General features: G+C 42.9%; 2 protein-coding genes across 2 annotated transcripts in view; both read right to left on the bottom strand.

Moving 5' to 3' along the window:
• ntn2 (netrin 2) overlaps positions 1-3,488 on the bottom strand; it is a 62,727-nt gene extending 59,239 nt beyond the window's left edge. Inside the window, 2 exon segments of the mRNA XM_061708102.1 lie at positions 1,928-2,025; positions 3,463-3,488. Coding sequence (XP_061564086.1) covers positions 1,928-2,025; positions 3,463-3,488 — 124 coding nt within the window.
• A 1,580-nt stretch (positions 3,489-5,068) lies between these two features.
• nog2 (noggin 2) lies at positions 5,069-7,428 on the bottom strand. The gene has a single exon (XM_061707969.1). It carries the CDS (start codon positions 6,175-6,177, stop codon positions 5,539-5,541), a length of 639 nt encoding a protein of 212 aa, XP_061563953.1. The 5' UTR covers positions 6,178-7,428; the 3' UTR covers positions 5,069-5,538.
• Between the last annotated feature and the right edge of the window lie 7,514 nt (positions 7,429-14,942).

The following is a 14,942-nucleotide window of genomic DNA, read 5'->3' as shown; positions in this document are numbered from 1 at the left end:
ATCTAGGCGCACAGCAGGGTACTGGGAGACAGCAACTGGACAGACTGTGGGGGGAGGGTTGTGCGTGTGTGTGTGTGTGTGTGTGTGTGTGTGTGTGTGTGTGTGTGTGTGTGTGTGTGTGTGTGTGTGTGTGCGTGCTCCTTGGGGGTACAGCAGCAATCAGCTAGCTGAGGAGATGGATATGGAGAATATAGATTCTAATTAGTGGAAAGCAGGAGTGTGTATATATAATCAAGTTGAGGAGTTAAGTAATCAAGTTAAACACGTGTGTTGTTATCATGACCAGAGAGCGATTATTTATCAGGTGCACCAAGTGTTTGTGTAGGCAGGTGATGAGTGCTGTCCGACGCTGATGTCCATCATGAGGCTGCTGCGCGTGGATGTGTGTTACAGACAATAAAGTGTGTGTCGTGCAGCTGTGAGTTGGTTTCACTCTCTAAGTACCATGTCGTCTCAACGTGAGCGATGAGGGAGGAAAAAAAGTAGAACTAGACAAGTGTTAATGGGAGAAAAACACAGCCACTGATGTAACAGTACTATTTTCTGAATTTGAGACACGTGTTGGCAATCGGAGAAGTAACCATGGAAACAGAGCTCAGAATATGCACTGTTCCCATCAGTGAGAGCACCGCACTGCCCACGGATCTATTTTTAGGCCTTATTTTGGGCATACTATATCTGTTACATCTAACAAGAGTTAAACTGAGTATTCAACCAGCATGATTCAGGAAAGGTGACTCTGACACTATGCCTCATTAAAATGGGAGCAGAGCAAGAGCACATGGGACAACCAGGTTCCTGCCACATGCTTTCGAGTGCTGTCCGTTTCCTTGGAGCTGAGAGTTCACAAAATAGTCAGTTTCACTGGTTATAACTTTACAAGAGCGTATATCGAGAGATTTACAGTGTAAAATAGCAGACACAGATATGGCAGATGCGATTAGATTGGTAAATTGGGATGACAAGCATGGCGTCTGTGCAGAAACCAGCGGGCATTGTCAACTGTCCTTTCATTTTGTTTTTAAATAGGAAAACCTCACTTGGCAACATATGTTGCTCCTAATGCTCTTATAATTTTCATTATACCTGCCAAGCGAGTTTTGCAAGCCTATGGCTGATCAAGGTGCTTCTGATTCTTTGCGGCATTGCATAGATTTCCTACCTGCCTGTTTAATTATCGCAACTACAACTCAGTGGGAATAACTGGAGTTTAATTACAATCACCAGTAATTTGACCACAGTCACCTGTTGTTAGTCGGGGGACACGGCCTCTGCGTTGATGTCATGGCATCTTATGAATTCTGAGTCCGCTGCTGCTGACTGCAGTTCAGCTTTGTCTGCTCTTGCAGAGAAGTACAGTTGATTTAAGATGACCAACTAGACTTGAATCTGAAGTATGATGTGGGAGAATATTTGCACACATTCCCTCTCAAGACCCACATTTAAAAACACAAATGCACATGTCAAACATAAGGGAATGACGCTAATATGTGGTCCGGGCTTCTGTGTTTTGTAAAAAGTGAACATAAAAAAACATATGACTCTGTATCTACAGTTCCTCAACACACATAATGGTACAGACACAGTGACATCCCATCATGAGCAAAGCCTTGAGGTACATGAACACACAAACAGACCTCCAGACACCACAGGCTGAGGTTGGTGGTAGTGTGATGGAATGCTGGGTATCATCTGCGGTGACTCTGTTCGTATGTATGTGTGCGTGTGTGTGTGCGTGTGTGTGTGTGTGTGTGTGTGTGTGTGTGTGTGTGTGTGTGTGTGTGTGTGTGTGTGTGTGTGTGTGTGTGTGTGTGTGTGTGTGTGCGTGCCCTCCCTTCCCCAGTGCTCAATCTAAAACCCTGTCATCATCAATAACCTCACCAGTGCTGACTCACTGGCTTTTACAACTGTGGGGTTTGGACCTTACTCTCAGCTGCAGACCCTTGTCTCCGTCTCTGTCTGTCTGTCTCACAGCCCACCGCACCGTCCACAAGTTTTGTGCGCGATCTTGCAGACTTACGCTCTCTGAGAGAGACATACATGCACAGGTACAGATGTGTCTTTCACGCGTGATCGAGCGGCAGCCGCTGCAGACCCTGTACCACCCACACCTCCCCAGTCACTCCCAATCAGCCTCCAATCCATCATAATAATTAGCAATCATCAGGAGACAGAGGCTCATCATCTTCACCGCTGAGCATGCCCCCTCCTCCCACCTAACCCCCCCCTCCTCCTCCTCCTCATCCCCATCCTAATTGTCTCCAGGCCTTTATTTAACCCTCCCTGCTGTCAGCAAATATGTGCTTTATCCTCCATTCACATGGATGTGTATGAAGCGTTCAAACAGTATTTCATCATCATGCATGGGCTGGTGGTGGTGGTGGTGGTGGTGGTGGTGGGGTGCCCATTTGTATGCAGATGAATGTGCAGACAGGCTGTGACGGATGATAATGACGCCGAGCATCTGACGGGGTAAAGGCCACCCGAGTCTTGACATTGTTGTGGATACTATTTGACGTTGAGGTTGATGCCGCTGATTGGGAGGTTTTTCTTCGTTTTTTTACCAGCGTAATATCTCAATCAACAGCCCGTCTGCAGCCAGGAGGACCGCAATCGTGCACCAAGTTAATATTGTGATGAAGTTTGAAATCTGTTTATAAATGGACGTGTAGATTTTTTTCAGAGGTCGCAGCAGTTTTGCTTGAAGTGAAGACAGGGCGAGGCAGTTGAGGACAAGCATTTTTTCCCCTTTGGTGGCAGAAAAAAAGACAGAGTTCATATTTACAACCATATCAGATCACTCCATCATATTCTTTTTCTGTTCTTAGAATAACTTCAAGCAGAAAGCTGAGTTTCATCAAGACAATGATGACTTATAAGAGTTTATTCATGTCCTTATGTCTTCATATTTTTTATTTGATTCAAACACATAAAGACAAGCATTCCTCAGCATCCGCTTTGAGGATTCTTGTGTCAAAGAACAAAATATATATAATAATAAAAAGGAACGCTGCTTTCTCAGGTGTTGGCAATAATTTAAGTGCTACATGATTAAAGTTATGTGGACTTCCATAAAATTTAAGGACTTGGCTGACATTTCCATGTTCACAATTTTGCCAGATACCCCCCCCCCCCCCCCCCTGGAATTCTCTCAAGGACCAGCTGGAGGTCCCCGAACCCCACTTTGAGAGGCAGCAGGGATGGAACTGGCTGGCAAGGATCTCCTTGTGAAAGGTGCGCACCTAACTGGCTGGAGCCGGGGCGGCGTATTGCCTTTCACACGCTTCTAAAATACTCTCCGGGCAGAGCCTGAAAGGGTTACTGTTTCCCAAAGTGCCTCATTCTGCGCAGTCGAGAGGGGGCGGCTGAGTGGCGCCGTCGAGTCAGAGACGCAGTTTCGAAAAACCCCGAGACATCATCAAGAAAGAAGCTGACAGTAAGGAAAGCAGCCCCCCCACCCACCTCCCCCCTTCATTCTCCGCTGGCATGCTGCCGTCCTTCTCCTCTGCTTAGCAAATCCCCTCAGCGGTTCTGTCACAATAACCGGGCGGCAAGTGTCAAATCCAACTCTGCCCGCAGAAAAACCCAAATCACTTGAAGGCACACAAGATGCGCTCACTGGAAATACTACACAAGCTGCTTTTAGCACTCAGACATTTAGTCATAGCTCTTTTTAAGTCGCTGATTGCATTTAAAGAATAATATAAACACCATAAAAAAAGAGCCCTGCTTACAGAAAATGACTCCCAGCTTTGATTTCACAAGACTTAATTTCCCTGCGCGTCTCCAAGCGCGTTTAATTGGCCATATCTCTTTAACTTGCAGACAGCATACCCCAGCTCTCCAATTAATAGTCTGCTAACGTCAAAAACAGTTGACCGTTGTTTTATGGGCTTTGTGTTTTCTCTCTCTCCCTCTCCCTCTCTCCCTCTCTCTCTCTCTCCGGGGCGGTCAGACCTGAATAGGCGCCGCTCTGCTCCAGTCCACCTCTGTACAAATACCTCAGTGGAAGTTGTGTGGAGCTTCCAGATCCCAGGCGACTTTGCAGTTTCATCATCTGACACTGTTTGAAATGTCTGAATCATATTTTACGCATTGTGTTAACACCTCGGCTCCCTGAAGCCAGCGTGTGCGCAGACAGACAGAGGGGGCTGAATGCGCCTGGCCTCTCTCCTCTCTCTTTCCCCCTCTCTCTCCCCTCTGACTCAGACAAATGAATGCCAGTTCTGAGGAGTCGCTCGAGGTATGCGTTGCGCATTACGCAGCGTAGTAAATCAGCCCTTTCTAAAATCACTGTGACGGCGAGGAGCGTCAGGCAGTCCACACAGAGCCACTGAGACTTGGACTCGGTGTAGTTAAGTAACTCCACTCCACTCCGGAGCCTGAGCGTCTGCGGGCCGGAAAAAAAGAGAAAGAAAAAAAAAACTGACATGATCCAAACTTATTTTTCATAAACCGTGGATCACTTTCAGGAGTTATTACATAGTTATATATAGATGGAATAACACTTCCGTGATATATACACATTCTTTTGCGAGGAAACCCCATAAATCACTGAAAACCAGTGGAATTTACTCATGCGCACTGAGCTCTTCTCTTGCAAAGCAACATTTTGGGATTCACTGAAACAGCTTGTTCAGATGATGTTTTTCACAGCATACACGCCCCCTTCATATAGACACTCGTTGTAAGCAACATGGCTTGACAGTAATGCATGTTGAAAAGATAGACTTTATTGCTAAAACGTGTAACCATAACATATACACTGATATGTCTTACCTTATTTATTTCTTTATTTTTTTTCATTTTTTGCCATTTTTAGAAATATTCAAGTAAACATCTTCCATATTTTTTTCTGGTATACTCTGCTACTCTCTTTCCTTATGCACTATACTCACAAATCGTTAGAATAATAAATAAAACATACATATTTATTCCTACAATACTATGTATTCCAAAAAAGCTGAGTTCACGCCTTTATATATATATATATATATATATATATATATATATATATATATATATATATATATATATATATATATATATATATATATATCTTTAACCTCAACTTTTTTCATTTTTTTTACAATTTAATTATTATTGATATTAATATTATACAAAAACTCTAGGCAGCAATGCAATGAAATAACAGTCAGTATCAATGTTCAGTTGAGAAAAAAAAATCACCTCTTAGAGAAGTGTAGCATATTATGAATCCCGTTTTCAAAATATCAAAAAAAAAAGAAAAAAAAAAAAAAAGCTCTTCCTTATGAAGTGCTCCTGTACCCCACCACATCCTCTCCCCCCGGAGAAAAAAAAAGTTTCAGGGTTGAGAATAAAATATGGTCCTGGTTCAATTAGAAAAAATAGCTGCATTCTTCTTAAATATGTACATTGTTGGTATTTCACTTAAAATGCTATATAAAAAAATAGATTTGCTATGGTGCCCACCTCTGTAGAGAGTTTACAGTGCAATAGAAACCGTATTTCCAGTCCACACCTCCATCAACATCCGCTATACCTCCTTATAGAGGCTCAGCACGAGCACTTGCACTCTGAGATGATCGGGTACTGCACTTGTATCCACGTACAGTATTTAGGTTTGGAAAAGCCTTGACAATACCACCGCAGGAAAACCTTGTTGATTGACTTGGCGGGTTTGCACGACATCCCTTGAGGGAAGGAGCAAGATGACCCGGAGAAACAGTTTCCCTCCTTCATGTAACGGGGCCAGAATCTCACGCCCAAATCCTTCCAGGTGTACACCACAGGGCAGTACGTGTAGGCCCACAGCAGCTGCAGGAATTTCCTCCGGGCTTTCTTGCCCATTTTTAACCTCTTTCCATAGGGAGTAGCTGTGAGGTCCAGGTTCTTCAGCTCGTTGGGCATGGCCCCCTGCAGCTTCACCTGGACTTCTGGCGCGGAGAGGTTCACCAGCATGGGCGAGCTGATGGACATGAAGTAGGGGTCAAAGTTACTGCCCAGTCTTTTCCTCAGAGTCCTCTCCACCAGGTCCGGCTCCCGGGGGTCGTACTCCGGGTCGGGGTCCTCCTTCAGGCCGGGGACGGGGAGGTGGTCGCTGGGTGATGGACGGAGGCGAAGGTAGTGCTGGGAAACCCCCAGGTGCACGCACATGAGCGCGTACACCAGCAGCGTCTGCGAGAGGCCCATCATTCTCCTGGTTAATGCGCACCGGCTCTTCTGCAGCGTGGAAATTATTCAGCTCTTTTCCCGGTTACAGTGTTGTCTGCAGTGAGTAGCCCGGGACTTCATAAATAGTAGAAGTTCAGTCACGAGCAAAGGCGATACTTTTAATAGACCAGGCTGGGTTTGAATGACATGGAGCGCAGTGCTTTGCTTTTTTTAAGGGGCTCCTTCAACTTTGTCAATTGCAAGCGCTGATGCAAACTCTGCAGCAGGAGATATGTCTCTGATTTACAGCAAAAAAAAAAAAAAAAAAAAATCAGAGAAAAAAATGCATGAAAAAGGAACAACTCGAGCCTATTCAAAGTCTCTCTCCTGTCTCACCCCACTCCTCGGATTCACTTCGGGTTTCTTCCGGTTGTCATGGTTACCCCGGGGACTCGAAGCCACGACAGACTGTCTACACTTGATGACAGCGGCAGAGGCGAGAGCAGCATGGAATGAAGTGTTTTTCTAAAATACAGAATAGATCCGGAGGTGTCCCGAGAGGCAAAGGGGACAACACAAAAGAGGACTTCACCAAGTTTTAAATGTCACGCGCCCGGCAATGTGGGCTACCTTTGGCCAATGTTATTTTTACGCACAGCTTTCAGAAACGTGGTCTCTTTTAAAGTTGCCTGACGCTCTCAAGTTTGACAAAGTTCCAGGGCGCACAAGTCCACGAGCTGCAGGAAGAAAAAAAAAAAAGTCTGTGCAATCAGTCTCTGGTGGTAGTCCAGCAGTGTCTATGTGCAATTAAAAATGTCCAGGAGCTTATGAAATGACAGACATGTATCTTCTCCAGAGGATGTCCCACATCGAAGGTCAGTTTTATTTTAAATAAAAGTCTCAGGTTGTATTATCTCCACATAGATTCTTGGCTGCGCATGCAATGAGAGAGAAAAAAACGAAGAAAACGAGGCTTTACAATGAGTTGCAGTGTCGGTGCATTTCAACCCTGCAAACTGCATGAAGCCAGCAAGCGTTGATCAGAGTTCAGAAGTGTTGGCTTCAGTGTTGCATTGCTGAATCCTTTCAGAAAAGCTCCAGATCGCAACGTCGCTGCATGAAGAGGCAGTCCATAATCTGGTGCGTTTATTGCCCAGGCTGCTGTGCAAGCGGTCAATTCCCGAGGGAGCCTCTTTACTCCTTTGATAACTGGTACTGAAGCTCCTACAGAGTCGCTCCTACTTCAGGAGTCTGAGAGACTTGGCGCTGGAGCATTTCTTTGCTTAGGCACACTGCGTGTGAGCGTGTCTGTAGCGAGTGGAGCTCAGTCCCAAGTTAAATATCCCCCTCTGACGGTACAAAGTGTCAGAGGGGCCTGCCCACCCCGGCCACTTTCACTATGATTGACAGCCCCGATTTACCCCCTCCCCTCAGAACGTGGAAAATATCAGCCTCAATGACAAGAATCAACTGGGTCCTAAAGAACTAGTGTTATCCCCTAATGCAGGCAGATAATCCAAGACATAAGCAGTGCTATCTATATAGAATAACCTGACTCTCACAAACACTATAAGAGTTCTGGTAACTGCTCCTTCCTGCGATTTTCATCAGCAGAGAATCAGTGATGCACTAATAGGTTCAATGCGCTGTCAGTACTCAGCTGAACTTTCCCATGAAATTGATGGGAAACGTTTGGTTTCGTAGCTTGTCTGCGGAAAGACGGCATCACATTCCACCTTTGTTCATCAGGATTTGGGTCCACACAGGAATTGGCCCGTTGAACTCAGAGGTCACAAAATAGGCACGTAATTAAGGGCTATAAATGGCCACGGATAACTAAGCGGTACCTTTCCCATACTGAGCAGTCATTAGGCCATGCTGAACTTGTTTCTTTTGTTTGAATTATGCTGATCCTCCTATAATGCAGCCTGGAAGTTATCCAGGGAAGTTACATTTACTGACCATCACGATTCTAAACTTTTTTTTTCTTAATCATGTCTTAATTTTTTTTTTAATCATGTCTTAACAGCATGATTAAACAAACGTGATTTTATTTCAGTGGAGACATTTTTGCTGAAGTGGGCATCTTGTCTGTGCAAGCTTTCGGGATAAAACCCACTTTTGAGATGAAACAAAGATAAATAATTGGAAATTAAAAAGTCAAAATGGCCTATTGAAGGAAGATAATCTAATTTAAATGTGCCTACCCTGTGAATTGCCCCCCGAATCTTGGTCCTTGCATCTTTTTTCGAGTCTGAAGACGCTGTCACCTGGCTTGTCTTTTTTTGTGGTCACTAGAGGGCGTTGATCCAGCATGGGCTGGACATGAAGCCAGGGGCTCCCCACACACACACACACACACACACACACACACACACACACACACACACACACACACACACACACACACACACACACACACACACACACACACACACACACACACACACACACACACACACACACACACACTCTCCCTCTCTGATTACTCATGTTTGAGTGCATGGGGAAGGAATGTTCGCTCATAGTTACGGTGCAGCTCAAGTGAACCTGTTCAGCAGCTTTGTGATCAAACTTCTTTTTTTTTTTTAAAATCAAAAAGAGGATTATTATTCAAAAGGAAGCAAACAAGCGGAATAACAGAAAAAAAAACATCTCCTTCTGGAGGATGATTTGAAGTTTTCAAATTAAAGTTATATAAATATATATAAATTAAAGAGATATCGTCGATACTTTACTGCTTTATCCACATAAAGAGAGTTTCCAGGAGTCGTTTGCATCCTGAGTTCCTGCTGACCCCTGCAACATGCAGGCAGACACCCACAATCATAATCTGGTTAATGATTAGAGTACCTATGTAGACTGGACTCAACAGGCAGCGGGGACAGTAAGACTGAGCCGGCTACTGTAGAACTGGCTGTAACCATTGTCTCCCTCCACAGGTCTCAGGGTGGTGCACGGAGAGAGGAGCCCCATGCAGAGAAAAACACTTCCCTCGCTCCTGCTCTCAAGCAGCCCCAGCAATAAGTCGACCCCATCCCCTGGCTAATTACTGGAGATAAAGACAAGGAGAAGGAAGAGGTTGGGCAGGGGGGGACACACGGACTTGGTGGAGAAGAGCGGCGGTAATGTGGAGCAAGTGGGGGAGAAGGTAGAGGAGGCGGCGGAGGAGAGCGGTGGTTTCAGCGAGGAGAAGAGGATTTAGGGGACGAGGGGAGGGGGTATAATGCTAGTGGTGGTGCCGGATGGCAGTTTACTGTGGAATGGCTAATTAAATAACACCATTAAAGGACCCCGGCTCGCTTTAACGAAGCTCATCAGCCTCTGACAAGTGAGATGCTGGGCTCGGGAGGAGGGGGGGGGGATGCATGGGACACCCCATAGAGGAGAGAGGTGGGACTGGTGCTGAAAATTGGTCTTGTATAACAAGGGGACTTAGCTCTTTGGTTTTGCAGTGATTGTTCACGCTCCCTTAGGCCTCAATAGGGCGCATGTGAGGGTGCACTGGGGGTGGGTGGGTGTGGGGGCTGCCCTTAGGCGCAGATAGGACGCCCTTCTCCTCATTTGCTACGAAATGCTGTAGACACATATACACCCACACCGAGCACATGCACACACTAACACCCCCGCAGCTCTTTACAAAGGCCTCTACCCGAGGTCCAGACAGGAGCTTATCCAGCGCGGGGGCACAGCAAGGGGCAAGCCCGGCCAGACTGACTGGCTGTGTCCACTGGGGACTGGTAGAATGGCACAGAGGGGTGGATGGAGCCGAGAAGTTTGGAAAAGGAGGTAAGGGAGTAAAGAGTGGCAGAAAATTAAGACAAAACAAAAGAGAAAAGATCTCCGAGCTGAGGTGGACCTGCAACACTATTGGTGCTGCATATCTCGCACAAGCAAACATCGGATAACAAAGGCTATTTCCTAAGGTGGGAGATGTACCACGCTGAGATCTTCTTGGTTCCCTCTTTTCTTATCAAAGGATATTACAACATTTTTATCATCCATCTTTTGTTTGACAGATTTCAGAAAACAAACCAGAATCTGAATATTTATTCTTGTACAGTCAAAAGTGCAAAAAATAAACATTTCCAGTAACCCTGCGATTGGACCCAAAGTGTATCTGTCACTATAATAAAATCCACTTGAAATGCTTTTATTGCAGTAACTGTAAAAACATGACCAACCTACTGGCAAGAACATTACAAAATGACATGCTCAAAATTGAATCAGCTAGTTTTCCGCCATTGCTTGTCAATATTGCATTCATCGCTGTTGCCTTGCCATCATCTCCCGTTTTTCTCTACTCTTCTCTCTCTCTCTCTCTCTCCCACATATTCGACTCCGCCTTAACCCAAAGCAGATGGCTCGGGAAGCATGTCAAAAATCTGTCTCCCGTTAGTGCTACTTTTGAAGCCCCTCCACATTTTTTTCCTCTCCCCTGAAATTCATCATAAAGTTATTTTTTGCAAAATGCACAGTAAACAGCATCAAAGTGATATTTTGACCCTCTCGTATATTAGAAGAAAACAGCACTTTGTGTATAGCTTCTACTTGTTATTGAAATAGCGCCCGGCCCTGCTGTTGATCAGTCTGAAGTGAATCTGAGCGGCCCGCATCCTTTGTTTCTATTACAGCATTCCAGTCATGATGGAGAAAATGCTGCTCGATGCATGATCAAAAGCTGTGATTAATGGTGATCATATCGTAGACAGCTCATTGGCTTTGTGATGTGATGGTGGGATTCTCTTTGAACTAAGAGACAGAGGGACTCGGGCAAAGCTAGAAAGAGTCCCTATGACATACGCTGTGGTTTTTGGGGTTTTCAGTTACTCATTATAGCAGCGTTACATCTGATTTTGCATATTATTAACATTTTGAATAGTGGAGAAAATGCAAAGATCTGGGGGCAAATTCTTGTAAAACATTCCACTCAAGTTTCACAGTTTATGGTTTAAAACATGCTGGGTCTTCTTTGCAGTTTTGAAAAATCTTCCTCAGATAACAATATATTCATATATAACTAGAGTCATCTAAGAAACTCATGAGAAAAGCATTGAAATACTGTACAAATATTAATTTTTGATTAAAAACATATGGCATATTACATATATTTATCTATTCAACAACAAACTAGGCAGCTAAGTGAGTAATCGTTCTCTCTATGACATTATCAGTCTCTCACATCTCTCACCACATTTTGTTTGCAACCATCCAGTCATGCACAGCTCTCTTAAGGTCCCGTCACAATGTTTTTTGTTTTTTTCAGGTTGAGATGTGTACTTTCACTCAGCCATTGCAACATTGTGACTTTGTTCCAGAAGTCTGGTGGGTTGTTCAGATAAAACTTTACAAACATATATTGTTTTTAGATTGAAGAGTTTTTTTTTCCTAACAAATCATCCCAACAAGCAATACTTGTTTAATTTTTTTTCTTCTAACTGAACTGTCATGAATCTGCCAATCGAGGTCTGCAGACTCTGAGACGTCTCACTTGGGTATTTTGTAATTTCTCTAAACATTACACAATCTGACCTTGGATGAAATTGCCGGGACGTCCACTCCAGGAAGATTGGCAGCTGTACTGAATATTTTCCACATGTGAATAAATTTTCTGTCTGAAGAATGATGGACTGAAAAATCTTTGGAAATTGTTTTATAATTCTTCCTAGACTGATGGGCAGAAACTGTTGCTTCTCTAAGACCAGTGCTAATGTCTTTCCCCATTGGCATTGTGTTTACACCATGGCGTTACATCCAGCCTGCTAGTCTGATATAAACACATAAGTCGAAAAATTTCGATTCCATCAAATGATCACTAAGGGCTGTCTCCAAAAGTCGGTCACTCTCCACTGATCCCCATGTTTAAATGTTTAACTTTACAACATTAACACACATATGTTACAACCAAAAACGTAATAACGGCCAATAACGTAATAACTGCCAATAATGTAATAATTTTGGCAATTTCAAATGTAATAAAGCCAATAGTGTAATAATGTGCCCATAATGTAATAAAACTTTTGAGTAAATAACGTAATAACTTTTTGCCAATAATGTAATAAGGCATCACATTATGAAAGGTTTTTTTTAATACCAGGCCAATAACGTAATAACCAGCCAATAATGTAATGCCTTATTACATTATCGGCAAAAAGTTATTACGTTATTGGCTCAAAAGTTTTATTACATTATTGACACATTATTACACTATTGGCTTTATTACATTTGAAATGGCCAAAATTATTACATTATTGGCAGTTATTACGTTATTGGCCGTTATTACGTTTTTGGTTGTAACACACATATTTACTTTTTTTTGTACCACATTAGGTCAAATTTTATAAGGCAACAAATTTATATATAATTAAGAGCATGTTTTTTTTAAGTTTTTTTTTGATTGACAGCTGCATTGTAGTCCATAGTGACTGTTAATGGTTAGCTGTCATCCCTTTAGTTGTGAATTAAGAGCTAAAAGAGCACAATTGTCAAGTTTTAGTTCAAGATCGTACTCGAGGGCAGGACTCAGATCATTGTAGCCGGAGCATGAGTATGTGATGGGCGTGGAGATGTGGAGGCTGTGGATGTTGAAGATGGGTGGCTGGACGGACTGGAATCCTGAGGACACAAACACAGGCTGAGGCAAGTGATCAAGTATTTTCAAAAAGTATCCAAAAGATGACCAGAGGGGACAACAATGATCAATCTGGCAATGAGTGAGGTGGAAACCAAGGCTTTTATCCAGGAATGGTGAGACGAGCCAGGTGTATCTTTTAGCATCTGGTTGTTAATTAACCGCTAACATCCCAAGGAAGCAGTAGAGGAGTTTATTCATCAAACACTGCTTCTGCATTTTTGGCTTAGTTTTTGTTCAAGGGAGGTTGTACTTACTTAATTGTAACGGCTGGTTAAGGTTCAAATATGTATTGAATTGTATCTTATTGTTGTGTCCTGGTTAGGGTTGCCACCTTTCAGAAATAGAAATAAGGGACGCCCTGATTTCAGCAGCGCAGGAGCCAAAAAAAAGCCCCAAAACTTCTAAACTGAATAAAAATGTGTTTATTTTATATGGAAAAACTAAATGCTTTGATTTAAAGTATAAAGTGCTTTAATAGCATTGAACTTGCATGACTGTACAGACAGCCAACCATATAGCAGCTGAAATAACCTCCTATGCTACATATGTCCATATCAGTCCAGATGTAATATAGCCTACAGGTGAAGAATATGGTGTAAAAGTTAATTTATTTCAATAATTCAACTAGAATATGGTGTAAAAGTTAATTTATTTCAATAATTCAACTAGAATATGGTGTAAAGGTTAATTTATTTCAATAATTCAACTAGAATATGGTGTAAAAATTGATGAAAATACGGTACAAATCGTGTCCCGTATTAGTTCAATACGGGACGCAACATTTCTTTCTCAAATAAAGGACAATTCCGTATTTTACGGGACGGGTGGCAACCCTAGTCCTGGTATGTATAACCTTTAGCACTGCAAAGGAGTGTGTTCTTTATCCAGTGACAGCAGTCTTGTTTTTTTCACCTATGCTGACCATGCTGTCTGGATAACTTCTCCTCTTGGCTGTCTGAGTATTTAACTATAATAATGATAGCCGAAACAATAACAAGAAAATAGATATTCAAGGAGCAAAATGTTAATTTCAACAAGTTAAGTACATACAGTACAGTAAAGATAACACAGATTTTGCCTTAAACATGCTCACCTTTTTCATCTTAGCTGGCTGGTTGTACTCATTCAGTTTCTCCACAGTGATTTCAAGACTTTTTTTTTAATTAACATTATCAATACTCATTCAGATGTTGATTTAAGTCTGGGGTTAGTGGCATTAATGCAGTTCATCTCTAATGAGTTCATATGCTATAATAATGAAGCCTGGACGTGAGAGAGGACCATCTGCTGGTGCATCTCACAGTTCTTACATTCATCATTTCAGATTTCTTTTCAAACATAAGGATCCATTTACCAAAAATGATCAAAAGGCCCTTGAACTTCTAACTGCTAATCAATTAATGTGATTTAAAATTCAGCATTCAAGTGTGCTGCCTAGTAGCATCAGTTTAATATATATTATTTGATTGCAAATGGACATGAATTCCTTGAGGTAATAATTGAATATTATTCACTATATGTGCATTGGAGACAAAGAAATGCAAGTCGAATGTATCTACTTATTGGTGGCATCAATTTAATCAACTAATAAGTGGCCTATGACTGTATTGTATCATTTATTGACACATCTGAGTACCAGTTTTTAATTATATGGGGAATTATAGAGTGAAGAGGCCTGCCGAGGGCTCCATGCAGGCTTCAACCATTATTCATTTTCCGTAAGCCATTCCCCCTCTTTTCTCATGAGCAACTATTCTTTCTCAGTGACGCCTGGCAACTTTTAATTGGGGAGGCTGGTGTACTCTTACGAATTCCGGGCTGATTTAATTATTCACATCTTGTAAAGTTGAGCTAAAAAGAGGATCTCAATGGCTCAAAGTGTCCCATGGTCTCCTTTTTTCTTTCCCTTTTTTTTTGTTTCAGTCCCCTGGAAAATCAAGAAAGCTCCTTCTCATGCCTTTCTCTGCTCTCTGCCTGTCCTCCTCTTCTTGTTATCCATTCCTCCTTCCCTCCTCGCCACCCCCTTCAGATCTGGGAGGGATGAGAGCAGAATTAAATTGATCACCACCTTCCGGAAAACAACAGGAAAAAATAGTGCATTCCAAACGCCAGGAGGGAGTTCCCCCTGGTCTTCCCTATGGCAGGATGACATCATTGGCCTGCTGCCCGATTC

The sequence above is a fragment of the Cololabis saira genome, chromosome 19, assembly GCF_033807715.1.
Source record: "Cololabis saira isolate AMF1-May2022 chromosome 19, fColSai1.1, whole genome shotgun sequence".
Lineage (NCBI taxonomy): Eukaryota > Metazoa > Chordata > Actinopteri > Beloniformes > Belonidae > Cololabis > Cololabis saira.
This window is presented reverse-complemented; position numbering and strand designations above follow the sequence as displayed.

Coding starts and splice junctions, on each gene's coding strand:
- nog2 (XM_061707969.1), bottom strand. CDS start 6,177: ATGATGGGCCTCTCGCAGACGCTGCTGGTGTACGCGCTCATGTGCGTG.